The sequence below is a fragment of the Sinocyclocheilus grahami genome, unplaced genomic scaffold, assembly GCF_001515645.1.
Source record: "Sinocyclocheilus grahami isolate Dianchi unplaced genomic scaffold, SAMN03320097.WGS_v1.1 scaffold122.1, whole genome shotgun sequence".
Lineage (NCBI taxonomy): Eukaryota > Metazoa > Chordata > Actinopteri > Cypriniformes > Cyprinidae > Sinocyclocheilus > Sinocyclocheilus grahami.
This window is the reverse complement of record NW_015505301.1, coordinates 8,357-24,902: the sequence shown is the minus strand read 5'-3', so window position 1 is coordinate 24,902 and position 16,546 is coordinate 8,357. Positions and strand designations below refer to the sequence as shown.

Here is a 16,546-nt window from a genome sequence, read left to right as displayed (position 1 = left end):
CTTTCTGGGCCTTGAATGTGTCAGTTGCGTTGCTGTCTATGCAGGGTCAGAAAGCTCTCGGTTTTCATTAAAAATATCTTAATTTGTGTTCCGAAGATGAATGAAGGTCTTAGAGGTTTAAAACGACATGAGGGTGAGTAATTAATGACAGAATTTTAATTTTTGGGTGAGCTATCCCTTTAAGTAGTTGTGTGCAAGTATTAAAGAAAGAAAGAAAGAAAGAAAGAAAGAAAGAAAGAAAGCTATTTATAGAATGTGCTTCATTGGCGAATATCAGACCTCTGCCAGCGCTGTTGCTATTCAGCCGAGTCTGAAAGAGCAGAATCTATACCACTGTAAGTTTCTCAGGAATGCAAAACTAGATGGAGTTTTTCTGGCTGTATGTGAGCAGTGTGAGGGGCCCCTGTGGAGTATGTATGCTCTGCCGTATGTTTTCTGATAGTGCAGTTCCCTGTGCTGATTCGTGGAAGTGGGGTCAGAGGTCAAAGATGAGAGTGCAGGAGGTTGGGGAGATGAATGTGATGACCTCAACAGCTGCTTTTTCTTTATCTGGGTGCATTCTCTGCCTGTTGCTCTTTTACTCTGTCATGTTATTCTCAGTATCTCTCTCTCTCTCTCTTTTCACCCCTTCATTTATCACTTTAAATAAAAATATTTACCGGTTTAAAGTTTGAAATAATTAAGATTCTTTAATGTTTTTGAAAGGTGCCTCTTATGTTCACCAAGGCTCCATTCATTTGTTCAAAAGTGCAGTAAAAGTAATATTTTTAAATATTATTACAATTCAAATTCTGTTTAAATATTTTTATTTTTATTCATGTGGAATGGAAGCTGTGATACATTACCATTCAAAAGTTTGGGGTAAGTTTTGTAAAATAAATAAACAAATAAATTATATTAAATTGATCAAAAGTCGCAGTAACAGCATTTATAATGGTATAAATTATTTATATTCTATGTCAAATAAATGCTGTTGTAACCCTAACCCTAACTTTCTATTCATCAGAGAATCCTGAAAAAAAATGTATCAAGGTTTCCACAAAAAACATTCAGCTGCAGCAAAAAAAGGGGGGAAAAACTGTTTTCCTCCACATTATTTGGTAACACTGCATTATTTGTTCAATTATTTTGCATTATTTGTTCAATTATTTGGTAATCGATTCTGATCGGTCAATCCTCATCTTTTGCAGCATATTTTACAGTACATATGTGTAATTTATTGTGATGTGGTGGTTTCATGATGCTTTCTTTTCACATCAAAACAAAATCTTCAACTTATTAATATTTATGTTATGTTATTAAAATTATATGAATCTCCATGTATATATTTCCTGTGTAAAAAGTGGGATAATATACAGTACGATCAGCCAGTCATTATCATCAGGTCCTGCCTTTAAGTAATGATATATAATGATTTTTTAAAAAATGACTTGTTAATGAAGGTTATGAAAGTTATTATAAAGTTGAACCATTCGAAATCAATCAAACCTTATCGCGCTCGTTCAATCATTCTCTCATTTTCTCTGCAGATTTCCGTGGCAGATGCCCAGCGCTCTATGCTCCTGCCCCAGCAGTACTGAGCAGAGTCCCGTGGACCCCCATGGCTCCCCCCGTGGAGGGAACGCCCCTGGCCCGCTGCCTCGTCCTGCTGCACAGCCTGCTGCTGCTGTTGCCCAGAGGAGTGCCCTGCCGGGGGGCCACACGGGCCCCGGAGTCCCCCTGCCATAGAGCTGAACACCCACTCATCTCTCACACAGGTCAGCATTTGTATCCCACACACCTCACCGTGACAGCACGTTACAGGAGAGCTCTGGACTTCATTTAGCATCTTAATTAATGGTGCTTGCTGAGATAAGCACCACTATTAGTATCCGCTTGTTAATTTATGACGTATCGAATACTGTTTCCGGGTCCAAGCAATTGCTCCATTTCAAGTGTACTAGATGTCAAGTTTCAAGTGTACTACTCTACTCTCTTCAGCTGTTTATGAGCGCTATTCATTCATAGCACACCTTTAAACTAAGCTTTTAAAAACTCACAGTGTACACAACAGTCTCCAGACTCACAGCATCACCGACACTAATATTTTAATGATTTAGAAAAGATGAATCTGCCAAAAAGGTTAGGATTTTTCAGGAATGCTACAGCACACATAGAGTGTATAATAGCACTGTATGTTATTTGCTTTTGGGATTTGATCAATCTGGACCCAGAAACCATAACATGTGGTGTGTTAACAACCGGATTCCTGAAGTTTGACTTATAATACCTAAAATATACTTTATTGCAAATCTATAATCCTACTTTTTTATGTATAATATATGTTTATTGCAAGTCTATAATCTTTAATTTTATATATATAAAAATAACACTTTATGTATATGTAATTTAAAAATACATTGAAATGTATTGAAAAGTAATACATAAAATATATAAAAATATATGAGTTAATTTACTCAGGAAAATATACGTTTATATATTTGATTTCCTTTTCATACAGTTTTCTTTGCATACATTTTCATACATCCATTTTTGAAATACTTGGTCATGTGTTTTTAAATTGTCCTTGAGCTATGCTTTTTGACTGACTACAGCACTAAATGCATTTTTTTAATAGTGTGTTATGGGCTAAATAATAGAGACCTAATAGCATTGACAAACTCAGTCACCTTCCCCCAGCTTAAGTTACAGGACTCCCTTGCCTGGAGAATATGTATTATAATCAATGTAAATTCAGCAGGCGGATTTCAGTAAGTAATTGTAGAGCTGAATGTCAAAGCCAAAGGGATTCTATTGGGGCTAATGGAGTGGAAATGCAAGGTCAATGTTTTAGCCTAGTGATCCGCTCTGTCTGTAAGTGAACTCCTGGAGAACCAAGCCGTCTGTAAGCACGACCTAGTGAGTAGTGACACAGACTAGTAGCTCATTAACCCATTGATTTTTAGGATGTGTCCTTATGGCTGTTCACCATCTGTGTTACAGAATGAGTGTGAATTTCAATGTCTAACACCCGTCTCACACACAAACGCAGGAACACAAACCTTTTAATTAGCACCCCATTCATTAAATATGCACAGTGAGTGCAGTGGTAATGGCGTTTATGCCCAGCAGCGACAGGGAGGTCTGTCACACACACATTCTCACACACTCTTCATTCCAAGCCCATAACGGTCCATTGGCACCGTTTTGAAAATGCAATTCTTATGGTTGCTCAAATAATCTCGGTTCTCCCTGTTTGACTGAGCTTTTGAATCAAAGCTTTCAGATCATTGAACGAGCCCCAGTCTACACATTTAGCAGCCGCCCTGCTGCAAAACCAAATACCTGCACGCCAGCTTTCACAAACAAAACCCCTTCTTCAGTAAAAACATTTATTCAAAGAGCGCTGGGATCTGCAGGCACTGGCTTTTCGCTGGTTTTCCCTTATGTGTTTGTTGGACTGCTCCACTAGGTTTCTAAAATAAGCCTTGAACTCTGTATGCCCTTTATGGCCCCAGTTCTCATCTGGAGTTCAGATTATGCTGTTTTCCGAACAAGCTCTTGTATTTAGTGGTAAATACATTGTATTTAGTTACAGCTGCAAAATTACTCTATATATGTCTGTGAATTTGTATATTGAAATGTTTTTTGTTAATTAAAATTAAAAATTAAAAAATAACATTTAAATAGGTTATATTACGTATTTAAGTTATTCTAATACATTAAAAAGTCTTGTTCTCTTTTTCTTTACTTTTCTGCATGTAGTTTTCTAATCTATAGGTCATTTTTGTACTATAAGTTAATACATATATAAAATTGATTTTTTTAAAAATTAATCTTTACTTTAATAAGAGTTCTTGTTTTCATTATTTAATTGTTTATTAATTTATTTAATGTCAATTTAAATAAAAATAAACGCATACATTTAAATATGCTAATAAATTTAAATAGATTAAATAGGAGTTCTTATTTTTCTTTAGTTTTACTTTCTGTATATGTAATGTTTATATTAATACCTACATGAAATAGAAGTTTTTCTATTCTATTTCTGGATAAAAGTGTCTGCTACTAATAAATGCAAATGTAAGTTAGATAGATGTCCAATTATCAAATCTTGTCTCAGTATCACCTTAGTGAACCAGAATTCAACATAGAAAGAATAGATAAAAAAGGCATTGATTACTGAAGCTTTTCACACCTTAAATTAATGCCACTTGCATGCTGACTTAATAAACACCTTCTGTAGTTTTCTTTGCATACATTTTCATACATCCATTTTTGAAATACTTGGTCATGTGTTTTTAAATTGTCCTTGAGCTATGCTTTTTGACTGACTACAGCACTAAATGCATTTTTTTAATAGTGTGTTATGGGCTAAATAATAGAGACCTAATAGCATTGACAAACTCAGTCACCTTCCCCCAGCTTAAGTTACAGGACTCCCTTGCCTGGAGAATATGTATTATAATCAATGTAAATTCAGCAGGCGGATTTCAGTAAGTAATTGTAGAGCTGAATGTCAAAGCCAAAGGGATTCTATTGGGGCTAATGGAGTGGAAATGCAAGGTCAATGTTTTAGCCTAGTGATCCGCTCTGTCTGTAAGTGAACTCCTGGAGAACCAAGCCGTCTGTAAGCACGACCTAGTGAGTAGTGACACAGACTAGTAGCTCATTAACCCATTGATTTTTAGGATGTGTCCTTATGGCTGTTCACCATCTGTGTTACAGAATGAGTGTGAATTTCAATGTCTAACACCCGTCTCACACACAAACGCAGGAACACAAACCTTTTAATTAGCACCCCATTCATTAAATATGCACAGTGAGTGCAGTGGTAATGGCGTTTATGCCCAGCAGCGACAGGGAGGTCTGTCACACACACATTCTCACACACTCTTCATTCCAAGCCCATAACGGTCCATTGGCACCGTTTTGAAAATGCAATTCTTATGGTTGCTCAAATAATCTCGGTTCTCCCTGTTTGACTGAGCTTTTGAATCAAAGCTTTCAGATCATTGAACGAGCCCCAGTCTACACATTTAGCAGCCGCCCTGCTGCAAAACCAAATACCTGCACGCCAGCTTTCACAAACAAAACCCCTTCTTCAGTAAAAACATTTCTTCAAAGAGCGCTGGGATCTGCAGGCACTGGCTTTTCGCTGGTTTTCCCTTATGTGTTTGTTGGACTGCTCCACTAGGTTTCTAAAATAAGCCTTGAACTCTGTATGCCCTTTATGGCCCCAGTTCTCATCTGGAGTTCAGATTATGCTGTTTTCCGAACAAGCTCTTGTATTTAGTGGTAAATACATTGTATTTAGTTACAGCTGCAAAATTACTCTATATATGTCTGTGAATTTGTATATTGAAATGTTTTTTGTTAATTAAAATTAAAAATTAAAAAATAACATTTAAATAGGTTATATTACGTATTTAAGTTATTCTAATACATTAAAAAGTCTTGTTCTCTTTTTCTTTACTTTTCTGCATGTAGTTTTCTAATCTATAGGTCATTTTTGTACTATAAGTTAATACATATATAAAATTGATTTTTTTAAAAATTAATCTTTACTTTAATAAGAGTTCTTGTTTTCATTATTTAATTGTTTATTAATTTATTTAATGTCAATTTAAATAAAAATAAACGCATACATTTAAATATGCTAATAAATTTAAATAGATTAAATAGGAGTTCTTATTTTTCTTTAGTTTTACTTTCTGTATATGTAATGTTTATATTAATACCTACATGAAATAGAAGTTTTTCTATTCTATTTCTGGATAAAAGTGTCTGCTACTAATAAATGCAAATGTAAGTTAGATAGATGTCCAATTATCAAATCTTGTCTCAGTATCACCTTAGTGAACCAGAATTCAACATAGAAAGAATAGATAAAAAAGGCATTGATTACTGAAGCTTTTCACACCTTAAATTAATGCCACTTGCATGCTGACTTAATAAACACCTTCTGTTTCTCTGAAATGTCATGCTTTGTGAAATAGTTTCCCCTGTAATTATAGTCGAACACACAGGTGGTGCTGTGCTTATCTTGACAAAGGCTATATAGAGAAGAGTGATTGATGGGCCTGTTTTTTTTTTTAATCTAAACCTTTCAGACTTTGTCAGGCCACCCAGTAAGCCAATTTAGAGTGAATTGATGGCTGAGAGAAACATTTTGCTCTCTCCTTAAATTTGCCTTTTTGAATCAAGCCTGCAGTCTGCATTTATAGTGGCAAATGTTCCTAGCAGCCTCTTTGAAAAAATCAATAAAAAGGGTTGAGTCACAGAGATGCGTGTCTCGATCCAGACAAAACGAGAGACACTGGGAGCAAGAGACTGTGTTTTCCTAAACGGAACACCTCTGCTCTCTTCTCCAGAGTGCTGTGGGGACCAGTTTCTCTGTGGACTGCATAATCCTTGTCCGTTAGGGAGCAAAAAGTGGGAAGGACATCACGGACAGTTGGCTTTACTCTGTGCAAACTATAAAGAAGATAAATATACATCCCCTCAGCCATGTCAGAACTCCAGCAGAGCTCCACTGTTAGATCTCTGTATAAAGACACACTGGTTGACTGTAAAGAAATGTTAATATCTGTGCCGTGGAGCCGTTGTGCTCTGCTCATAAGTGCCGGTTTGTGCAATAATGTTCTGGACTGATGTTGCACACTCATAGTGAGTCAGGTTTGCATTTTGTTTAGACTTCAGAGAGTTTTTTTCTTTCTGGGAAAACAAGGTTTTTCTTTTGTTGACAATGACAGGTTTAAGAAGCAGATGGTTCCCCACAGGTACAGTACATATCTTATGATCGGTAGCAGTGTTGTCTGTATGGACTTGTCAGACATCTTGCTGCACTGTATGGCTTGGTGGAAAATCAAACCCGACACTAGACTTTTTGTTTGTTTTATGCTATATAAATCTTATTTTCCTAAGTTTCTTACATATACAGTTTCTAGATCATTAATGTTGATGGTTCAGTATGTAGTTTTCATTGTGTTTGTGTGTATCTGTGTGTGTATTGTTGAAATTTAAGTATTTCTGGGTAACATTTTTAATACGGTTTTATACATTAGCATTGGTTAATACAGTAGCTCACATGAAATCATAATGAACACAATTTTACAGGATTTATTAATCTTCCTTAATGTTATTTTTTATATATGCCAATATATTTAGCATTTTAAAGGATTAGTTCACCCAAAAATTATCTTGGGCGCACAAATTAAGATATTTTTAATGAAATCCGAACCTTCTGACCCTCCATAGACAGCAACGGAACTGGCATGTTCAAGGACCAGAAAGGTAGTAAGGACATTGACTACTTTTACATGCGCACGAATAATGTAAGAGTAGAGTAAGGACTAATGTAGAGTAAGGACTTAATCGCATTATGATGTTTACATGTCAAGAGCAAAGCTCTTCATTCCCGTTTATTCTTATTATTCGCTAAGAATTGTGGTTATTTTGTTACTGCCATTATTCACATACCCCACTCCATAGCACAAGTGATGGACTCAGAAAGAGCAGGTGTGTTACTGGCTGCTGTTTTAATTTATTTAATGTGATGGCAATTCGTTTCTATTCGTCGCGTTCTACTCGCCGTTTCTGGATGAGGGTAAGGAACAGATACTGGTGGCAGCGAGTTGTGTTTTCCCCAGAAATGCGATGCTTTCTTCTCCGCCATCGTTTCTAATCTGCGTATTATTGCAGGTGTGCATCACGTCATTCATGTATGTCACAAGCACATGCGCACTTTGGTCAGAGCGGCAATACTGCGTTAAGGTGTTTACATAGGTTGCCTGTATATTTAGATTAAATCGGCATATGCCACCTATGTTAATACGATTATGCTTGCTGCGATTATGAGTTTAATCGCATTATTTAAATCGAAGTATTGCATTTACATGAGGTAAAGTTTAATCGCAATATTACCAAAATCTAATTATAATCACATTAAGAGGGTGCATGTAAACGCACTCATTGTTAAAATAGTCCATGTGACATCATTTGTTTTCTTTGCGCAAAAAAGTATTCACGTAGATTCATAAAATTAAGGTTGAACCACTGATGTCACATGGACTATTTTAATGATGTCCTTACTACCTTTCTGGACCTTGAACGTGGTATACCGTTGCTGTCTATGCAGGGTCAGAAAGCTCTCAGATTTCATCAAAAATATCTTAATTTGTTTCTGAAGATGAACGAAGTAATTAATGACAGTTTTCTATCTATCTATCTATCTATCTATCGTCTGTCTGTCTGTCTGTCTGTCTGTCTGTCTGTCTGTCTGTGTGTCAGTCATCTATCTGTCTGTCTGTCTGTCTGTCTGTCTGTCTGTGTGTCAGTCATCTATCTGTCTGTCTGTCTGTCAGTCAGTCATCTATCTGTCTGTCTGTCTGTCAGCCATCTATATGTCTGTCTATTTATCTATCAGTCTATCTGTCTGTCTGTCTGTCTGTCATATGTCTGTCTATCTTTCATCTATCTATCTGTCTGTCAGTCACCTATCTGTCTGTCTGTCTGTCTGTCTGTCTGTCACCTATCTGTCTGTCTGTCTGTCTGTCATCTGTCTGTATGTCTCTCTCTGTCTTTCTGTCTATTTATCTGTCTCTCTGTCTGTCTGTCTGTTTGTTTGTCTGTCTGTCTGGCATCTGTCTGTCTGTCTGTCTATCTGTTGTCTATCTTTTCTATATATAATCTATTTATATATCTATATATAATGTATTTACGTATTAGGGCTGGTAAGCTAATACAATTTTTAATCTAATTAATTTAAGAAATTTGACTGAGAAATTACTCCCAAAAGATCATTTAAAGGGGTCATATGATGCTGCTAAAAAGAACATTATTTTGTGTATTTTGTGTAATGAAATGTGTTTATGCGGTTTAAAGTTAAAAAAACACATTATTTTCCACATACTGTACATTATTGTTTCTCCTCTATGCCCCGCCTTTTTGAAACACGTCGATGTTTACAAAACTCATCGGTCTGAAAAAGCGAGGTGTGCTCTGATTGGCCAGCTATCTAGTGCATTGTGATTGGCCGAATACCTTAAGCGTGAGACGGAAATGTTACACCCCTCACCATACTGTGATGCTGTTTCCCGGCCAGAGCGACGAGACAAAAACACCTCAGCGACCAGCACGGATCAGCTCTAGGCATGACGAAGCGGATATCGTCCTCTTTTGGAAGACCAAACAAAGTAGTTTCGCTTTCACAATGAAACACACAGTGTCTTCAGGACATGGCGGCAGCGGCAACAATACTACAGCGAGAATAAAAGTTACGCCTTCTTTCTTTGCATGAACATTTGGGTGGCGTTATTCAAATCTTCCCACATTGTGAGATAGATATGTGGGGGCGTGAACGAGGCATTTTAGGTAGGTGTGGCTGACTCTTAACTTTTATAAGGAATATCTCTTTGGATTTGAGACTTTAGTCTTTGCAAATTTACAGATCTTCTTTATGCACCAAGAGCTTGTAACACTCCAAAGAGAAAGGAAAAAATGAAATCGCATTATATGACCCCTTTAAAATCATTGTTGTGTAAAGCATCAAACAGACGTTACAAAAAGTAGCTTCAGCAAGAAATATTTTGTTTGATAAAATGTATTACATATACTCCTTTGGACCATGAGAGTGAGTAAATGATGACACAATTGTCATTTTTGGGTGGGTGAACTATTCCTTTAATAATTTTTTTTAATTAATTGTATTATTACTATGGAAATATGAAATTATTTCTTTAATGAAATTATACTCTAAATAATAAACTAAAACTGCCATTAGGTGGTGGTAAATGTCTTAATGATTAAGTCAACGAGTCATTTATTCATTCATTTGATTCGTTCAATTGGCTGATTCATTCAGGAGTGTAGTTTCATTCAGAATTCAGAAGTAGATGGTTCTCTTTATGAGTGGTTATTGAATCATTAGGCTTGTTCGACTTGAAGCGGATCATCACCATCAGATCGATCGGTGTGTGACATCAAAGTACCGCGAGAGCTATAGAGAGCAGACGGCTCCTTATGCTTTTGAATCACTCTCGTGGTCCTTTGATGTCATACACTGATCGGTCTGTGCAGCGCCGCTTCAAATCCAACGTGCCTATGTCTAATGGTTTAACGCGCCGAATGGTTCACCCAATTAATTCAAAATGTGCGTTAAGAAATGAAATGCCACTGTGTGTTGCTCGGAGGTTAACATTTCTGCTTTGTCTTTATATTTTCGTTGGCAAAATTGAGCAGAACAGACAACATTGGGTTTAAAATAACAAAATATTAACTTCTTACTTATTGAATCGTTGTATAAGATCAGTATCACATTTGCACTCGTGTGATATTGCACTTAGCCTATTGATCGTGTGTTATTGCTTAACTATATGATGTAATTATGTGACAAAAACTGTTGAATTTTAGGGAAATTCTCACTCCGTTCTCTATTCTCCATTACGCAGTGAGTTGTTGCCCTGCATCATACATCAATCAACTGTATGAAATGTCAGATGACCCACGTAGGTCTGGGGCAGGGCAAGTGCGTTAAATGTGTTAATAATTTTAACGCGTTATTTCTCACCATAATTAATTAATCTAATTAACTTGTTAAATTACCAGCCCTAGTATTTATATCATTTAAATTTTTATACATTTTATTTATATATGTTTTTGTAAATGTATTATTTCTACATTCATCATTATTTTATATTTGTATTTATATATTTAATGATATTGTTATGTGTGTAATGCGTACATATAAAATATATATTTTAACTGGGAAAGATAGTCCACTCATGTGTTAATGTGAAACTACATCCCAGAACTGGAAAAAGCAATGACCAGTAGCACGACTTAACAAATGATAGCATTACTGGAACAGCTAACCCAGCAGCTATCCCATTACACAGAGGTAGGTAGGCAAAATATGTTAGACAGGCCAAGACTGAAGTTTTGATGTCAAGGCCAGAGGTTAATATGAAAGGCGCCACAGCGAGGGCATTTGATATGCATATCATACACCCGCACAGAAACAAACACAAATGCACTCAGGAGCACTCAAACTGAAGAGAAATATAAAAAAATACAGTGTTTTGTGTGTGTCAGTCAGGGATGTGCGCTAACATGTGCCCTCTCTTGTTCTGCAGAAATCGAGCCTTGGATCCACCGATTCAGAGCTGAGGGCACTGTCGATTATTCACAGCTGACCTTTGACCCCGGCCAGAACGAACTAATCGTGGGTGCAAGGTAATGCTCACTACTTCCATCACTGCATGAAATTTAATTAGGACTCAGTCCATGGGTCTCAGTATATGAATGAGTGTGTCGTTGTCAGAGGTTCTGACAGTGTGTCTCCTAAGCCTTACATTCATATAGTACTATATTTTCAGCAACACCACATTGACACCCACTGTGAAAATGTCACAATTGCCAAGTTTCCCATGATTAGCCCAATAATGACACACAATCCGAGTCCTCATAAAACCACACAATGAAACCGGAGTACTTTTGTGGCAGACAAAGCACAGCATAGACCCTCCTCACCCACAGATACTTTGATAAAAAATCACACCAAGAATGTGAGAATAGGATAGGATTTCCTGTGTCCAGCTCTAATTAATGAGTGTGATGATTTCCACATAGACTTTCGCACTGTCCTGCCATACATCTTCAGCCAAATTAATCTCACATTACCGATCTGTCAGCAGCCTGGATGGTCTCCAAGCAATTATTTTGTGACAACCGCAGAAATGGTTTGATATGAGGCACTGTAACAGTTCATTCACCCACAGGGCCGGGAGCGGTAGAATAATTACTTTTTCTGGGAGAAGCAGGGATTACCATTGACTTCACTAGTGATTCATTGTATCATGAGCAGATTGTTTTGGGGTTTTTTTTACTTGAAAGTAACGAGACGGAAAGTGTTAGTTAGCTCTCAGTACCTGTTCCGAAGTGCAACACATCATTATCAAGTCTGACTCGGCTAAAGAGATGCGGTTGGGATTCTTTGTTCTCTCCAAACATCAAAAATGTCTTGCTGCTGGTGTTACAAAGAAGTGCATATCAGTGATAATGGCTCAATTGAAAATATTCTTTTGACCTCTTGTACAGTAGGAAAGTTTTTCCAGACATTGTGTTCTCATTGTTTTCCTATAATGAGAAAGCTCAGTCACTCAGTTCCAACTAATGATTCGGTCTGTCAATAGATGTCTGGTACTTTAGGGTTTGGGTTTTGGAGACAGCAAACCTCTCAAACAAGACAAATGCAAACAACTGGAGCTAAAGGAATCTAGTAATGCTCTTTAGATTGAGGTTGGGATTTAGGGATGCACAATAAATCAGCAGACATATCATGTGTCAGCTGACAAACTTTAAAAAAAAAAAATTAAATAAAAAAAGTGACATGACATGACATGTGGCCAAGTATGGTGACCCATACTCGGAATTAGTGCTCTGCATTTACCCATCCAAAGTGCACACACACAGCAGTGAACACACACAAACCGTGAACACACACCCGGAGCAGTGGGCAGCCATATATGCTGCGGCGCCCGGGGAGCAGTTGGGGTTCGGTGCCTTGCTCAAGGGCACCTTACTGGGCACCTTTACTGTTTAATGTTATTATTAAGTAAAATAGGTCAATATATTTAAGGCGATAAATTTTAGCCACACAGTCATGGAATGCATTATTTCCTGTTGGCTAATTGCAAATAAAATAATTGTGTACATATTTTATAATAAATTAATACTATTTTTAAATATATTTATAATGTAATATATTTTAATTATAATTATTTGTTTGTTTTCCATTTAATTTTATTAAAAACATTTTTAGAAAGTTTAGGATGTAAAATATTTTATTACACTGTATGAATATTATATACAATGGAAAACTGATTTTAATTTTTATTTTTTATATATAAAAGTACATTTTTTAATTTATTTATTTATTCGTCTAATATACAGTATTTGTTATCTGCATCCCATTAACATTGGTTATCATATCAGGGTGTATTTTTTATTTCACTTAATTAAATTTTTATATATTTTTATATAGTTACTTGGACCTGACCCTGGACCACAAAACCAGTCATAAGAGTCAATTTTTCAAAATGGAAATTTATACATTGATGTATGGTTTGTTAGATTTATTTATTTATTCGTCTAATATACAGTATTTGTTATCTGCATCCCATTAACATTGGTTATCATATAAGGGTGTATTTTTTATTTCACTTAATTAAATTTTTATATATTTTTATATAGTTACTTGGACCTGACCCTGGACCACAAAACCAGTCATAAGAGTCAATTTTTCAAAATGGAAATTTATACATTGATGTATGGTTTGTTAGAATAGGACAATATTTGGCCCGAGATACAACTATTTGAAAATCTGGAACCTGAGGGTGCAAAAAAAATCTAAATACTGGGAAAATTGCCTTTAAAGTTGTCCAAAGGAAGTTCTTAGCAATGCATATTACTAATCAAAAATTAAGTTTCAATATATTTACAGTAGGAAATGTTCCTTCATGGAACATGATCTTTACTTAATATCTTTTGCTTTTACTTAATATCATTTTGTCCCATACAATGTATTTTTGGCTATTGCTACAAATATACCCCAGCGACTTAAGACTGGTTTTGTGGTCCAGGGTCACATTTGTTCATTTTCCATTAAATTTTTATTAAAAGAAAATGTAGAAAGTTTAGTATGTAAAATATTTGTACTTATATTTATATCTGTAAATATTTGTATAATCATATGCAGTGGAAAACTGATTTAAATTTTTTTTAATTAAATGTTAAAAATTAAAAATATATATTTTTTCTGATTTTTTAAATTTATTTGTCTAATATATTTGTTATCTGCCTCAAAAACATTAACATTGGTTATCATATCAGAACATATTTTGTATTTCTCTTAAATTAATTGCATTTTATTTCGGCTAATATATTGGCTGTCTGCCTTAAAAATACATATTAGATCATCCCTATTGAGAACTGTATGATAGTCATTTCTAGCTATTTCTTTAGAATGGAGAGGTGAAAATCACAGTAAACAACACTGTTTATGCAGGTCAGCTATCTTTCTGTGGTTAATGTACATCACTGTGGATAGGATGAGTCAGGGGCTGTGGATCAGTGTTGTTCGAATTGAGCTGTGAAGAGGAAAACTAAAGTCTTGCCTTGGAGGAACTCCATGGTGCTTTCAGCTCGACTGGTTGTCCCTGGAGCAGATGGCTTTGCAGGGCCCAAGGCCTCACAAACGCACCCACAGTCTGGCCTAATGGACTGTGTCAAGGTTCTCCAACTGAGCTGCTTCTTCATCAAGGTCACTGAACAACAGGGTTCTCATGAAGTTACTCAGCAGCTCAAGGAACATTCTGCCAATTACCAACACCAGACTGAGCAGACCTGTCAAAGTACAGGCACTTAGAGTGTGAAATATTGAGTCATGCCTCTACTGAAACACATACACATTTAAAAACTGTTATTATACCTTTTATGCATAGAGAGAGAGTGAGAGAGAGTGAGATAGATAGACAGATAGATTGACAGACATACATACATACAGACAGACAGACAGACAGACAGACAGATAGATAGATAGACAGACAGACAGACAGACAGACAGACAGACAGATAGATAGATAGATAGATAGATAGATAGATAGATAGATAGATAGATAGATATTAAAAAGTATTTTTTTAAATGTAAAAAAGTAAACATAAAATATCATAAAATATTTTAAATAAAAATTAATTAAATATACATATAATAAATATTTATGTTTGGTGTAACCTTATGCAGCTTTCATTGTTTAACAACATTTATGTTTTTCCTTTTCAATGTCAACACTGTGAAATAAAAAAAAATACATATTCTTGTTTATCTCTGAAAAAGCTCAAAACATTCCTCTCACAACATTGGCCAATTGCTATTGCGCATGGATTCACTCGAAATGTTGCAACCCATAAAATCTCCATTTATAACTGCAATGCCCGCCCACCCTCTGAGGCAACTTGTGCTCTGATTTGGGTGGAAATTCATATATTTTTTTGGTCTTTTCTTTCAGAAATCATCTCTTCAGGTTACATTTGGAGGATCTTTCATTGATCCAGGTGGGTGAAAAAAGTATATGTCTGTCTCTTTCTGTCTTTCTTTTTTTCCGGAATTGCTCAGAGAGCTCAAACACCCAGGATGAGACTAACAGGTGTTGCTGCCGCCATGTGTGAATGCCAATTACAGTGGCTTCATAAGCTCAGAGAAAAAGACTCTGCCAATTTAAAAGTTGTCAGTTCGGCACAATGCTGACGTGACTGGCGTTCTTGCCCCGTGGGCTGGTGCGCTCTGATAAATCCATATGTAAACTTTCCCTGGACTCCATTTTGGATTTGTGTGGTTGGAAAACGTACTTGGTTACTTTCGTAACCTCGGTTCCCTGAGATACGGGAACGAGTACTGCGTAGCTTGGTCTTTTCTTTCAGAAATCATCTCTTCAGGTTACATTTGGAGGATCTTTCATTGATCCAGGTGGGTGAAAAAAGTATATGTCTGTCTCTTTCTGTCTTTCTTTTTTTCCGGAATTGCTCAGACAGCTCAAACACCCAGGATGAGACTAACAGGTGTTGCTGCCGCCATGTGTGAATGCCAATTACAGTGGCTTCATAAGCTCAGAGAAAAAGACTGTGCCAATTTAAAAGTTGTCAGTTCGGCACATGCTGACGTGACTGGCGTTCTTGCCCCGTGGGCTGGTGCGCTCTGATAAATCCATATGTAAACTTTCCCTGGACTCCATTTTGGATTTGTGTGGTTGGAAAACGTACTTGGTTACTTTCGTAACCTCGGTTCCCTGAGATACGGGAACGAGTACTGCGTAGCTAGACACTTGTGGGGAAAAACTTTTTTCTCCGAGGACTGAAGACTTATTCAGTCATGCAGGGTAACTGCACGGCCATTGGTTTGTGCAGTGATTATAAAACTAACCAATGGCTATGGTGGTGAAGCCCACCAGCCCCCGACCGCCTAGACAGGCGTGTGCCACTTTAAGCAGATAAAATCCGGGCCTGCAAGGCCGGAACATCCAAGTTATAGAACCTGGCAAAGGTGGACGGCGAGGCCCAGCTGGCCACCGCACGGATGTCTGCTATGGACACACCACTAGACCACGCCCAGGAAGAGGCCACGCCTCGCATGGAATAGGCTCTCACTCTTATGAGACTGGTGGCCGTTGCAGAGCTGGAGTGTTTCGGCAAGAAGTGTCGCATGGCCTGAAACGTCTTCTGAGCCGCGGTGAATCACTCTGCAAATCCCTCGACGGCAGGTCCAAACAGCCCCATAGGGGAGACCGGGGAGTCGAGGAAGGGAACCTTGTCAGCCTCCTTAATCTCGGTGAGGTTTAGCCATAAGTGGCACTCCAGCACCACTAGATTAGCCATTGACCTCCCTATGGCCTGCGCTGTGGCCTTGGTAGCCCTTAGAGCCAGGTCTATAGCGCTGCGCAGCTCCCTGAAAGCTGCGGCATGAGGTCCTGACTCATCCATGGTCTGGAAGAGTTTGGCCTGAAAGACCTGG

General features: G+C 37.1%; 1 protein-coding gene across 1 annotated transcript; it reads left to right on the top strand.

The window, feature by feature from the left end:
• The first annotated feature begins 1,095 nt into the window (after window positions 1–1,095).
• LOC107589956 (semaphorin-5A-like) lies at window positions 1,096–16,246 on the top strand. The gene is made up of 5 exons (XM_016278548.1): window positions 1,096–1,100; window positions 1,530–1,757; window positions 11,115–11,214; window positions 15,048–15,106; window positions 16,209–16,246. Exons 2-5 carry the CDS (start codon window positions 1,601–1,603, stop codon window positions 16,244–16,246), a joined length of 354 nt encoding a protein of 117 aa, XP_016134034.1. The 5' UTR covers window positions 1,096–1,100; window positions 1,530–1,600.
• Window positions 16,247–16,546: the final 300 nt, after the last annotated feature.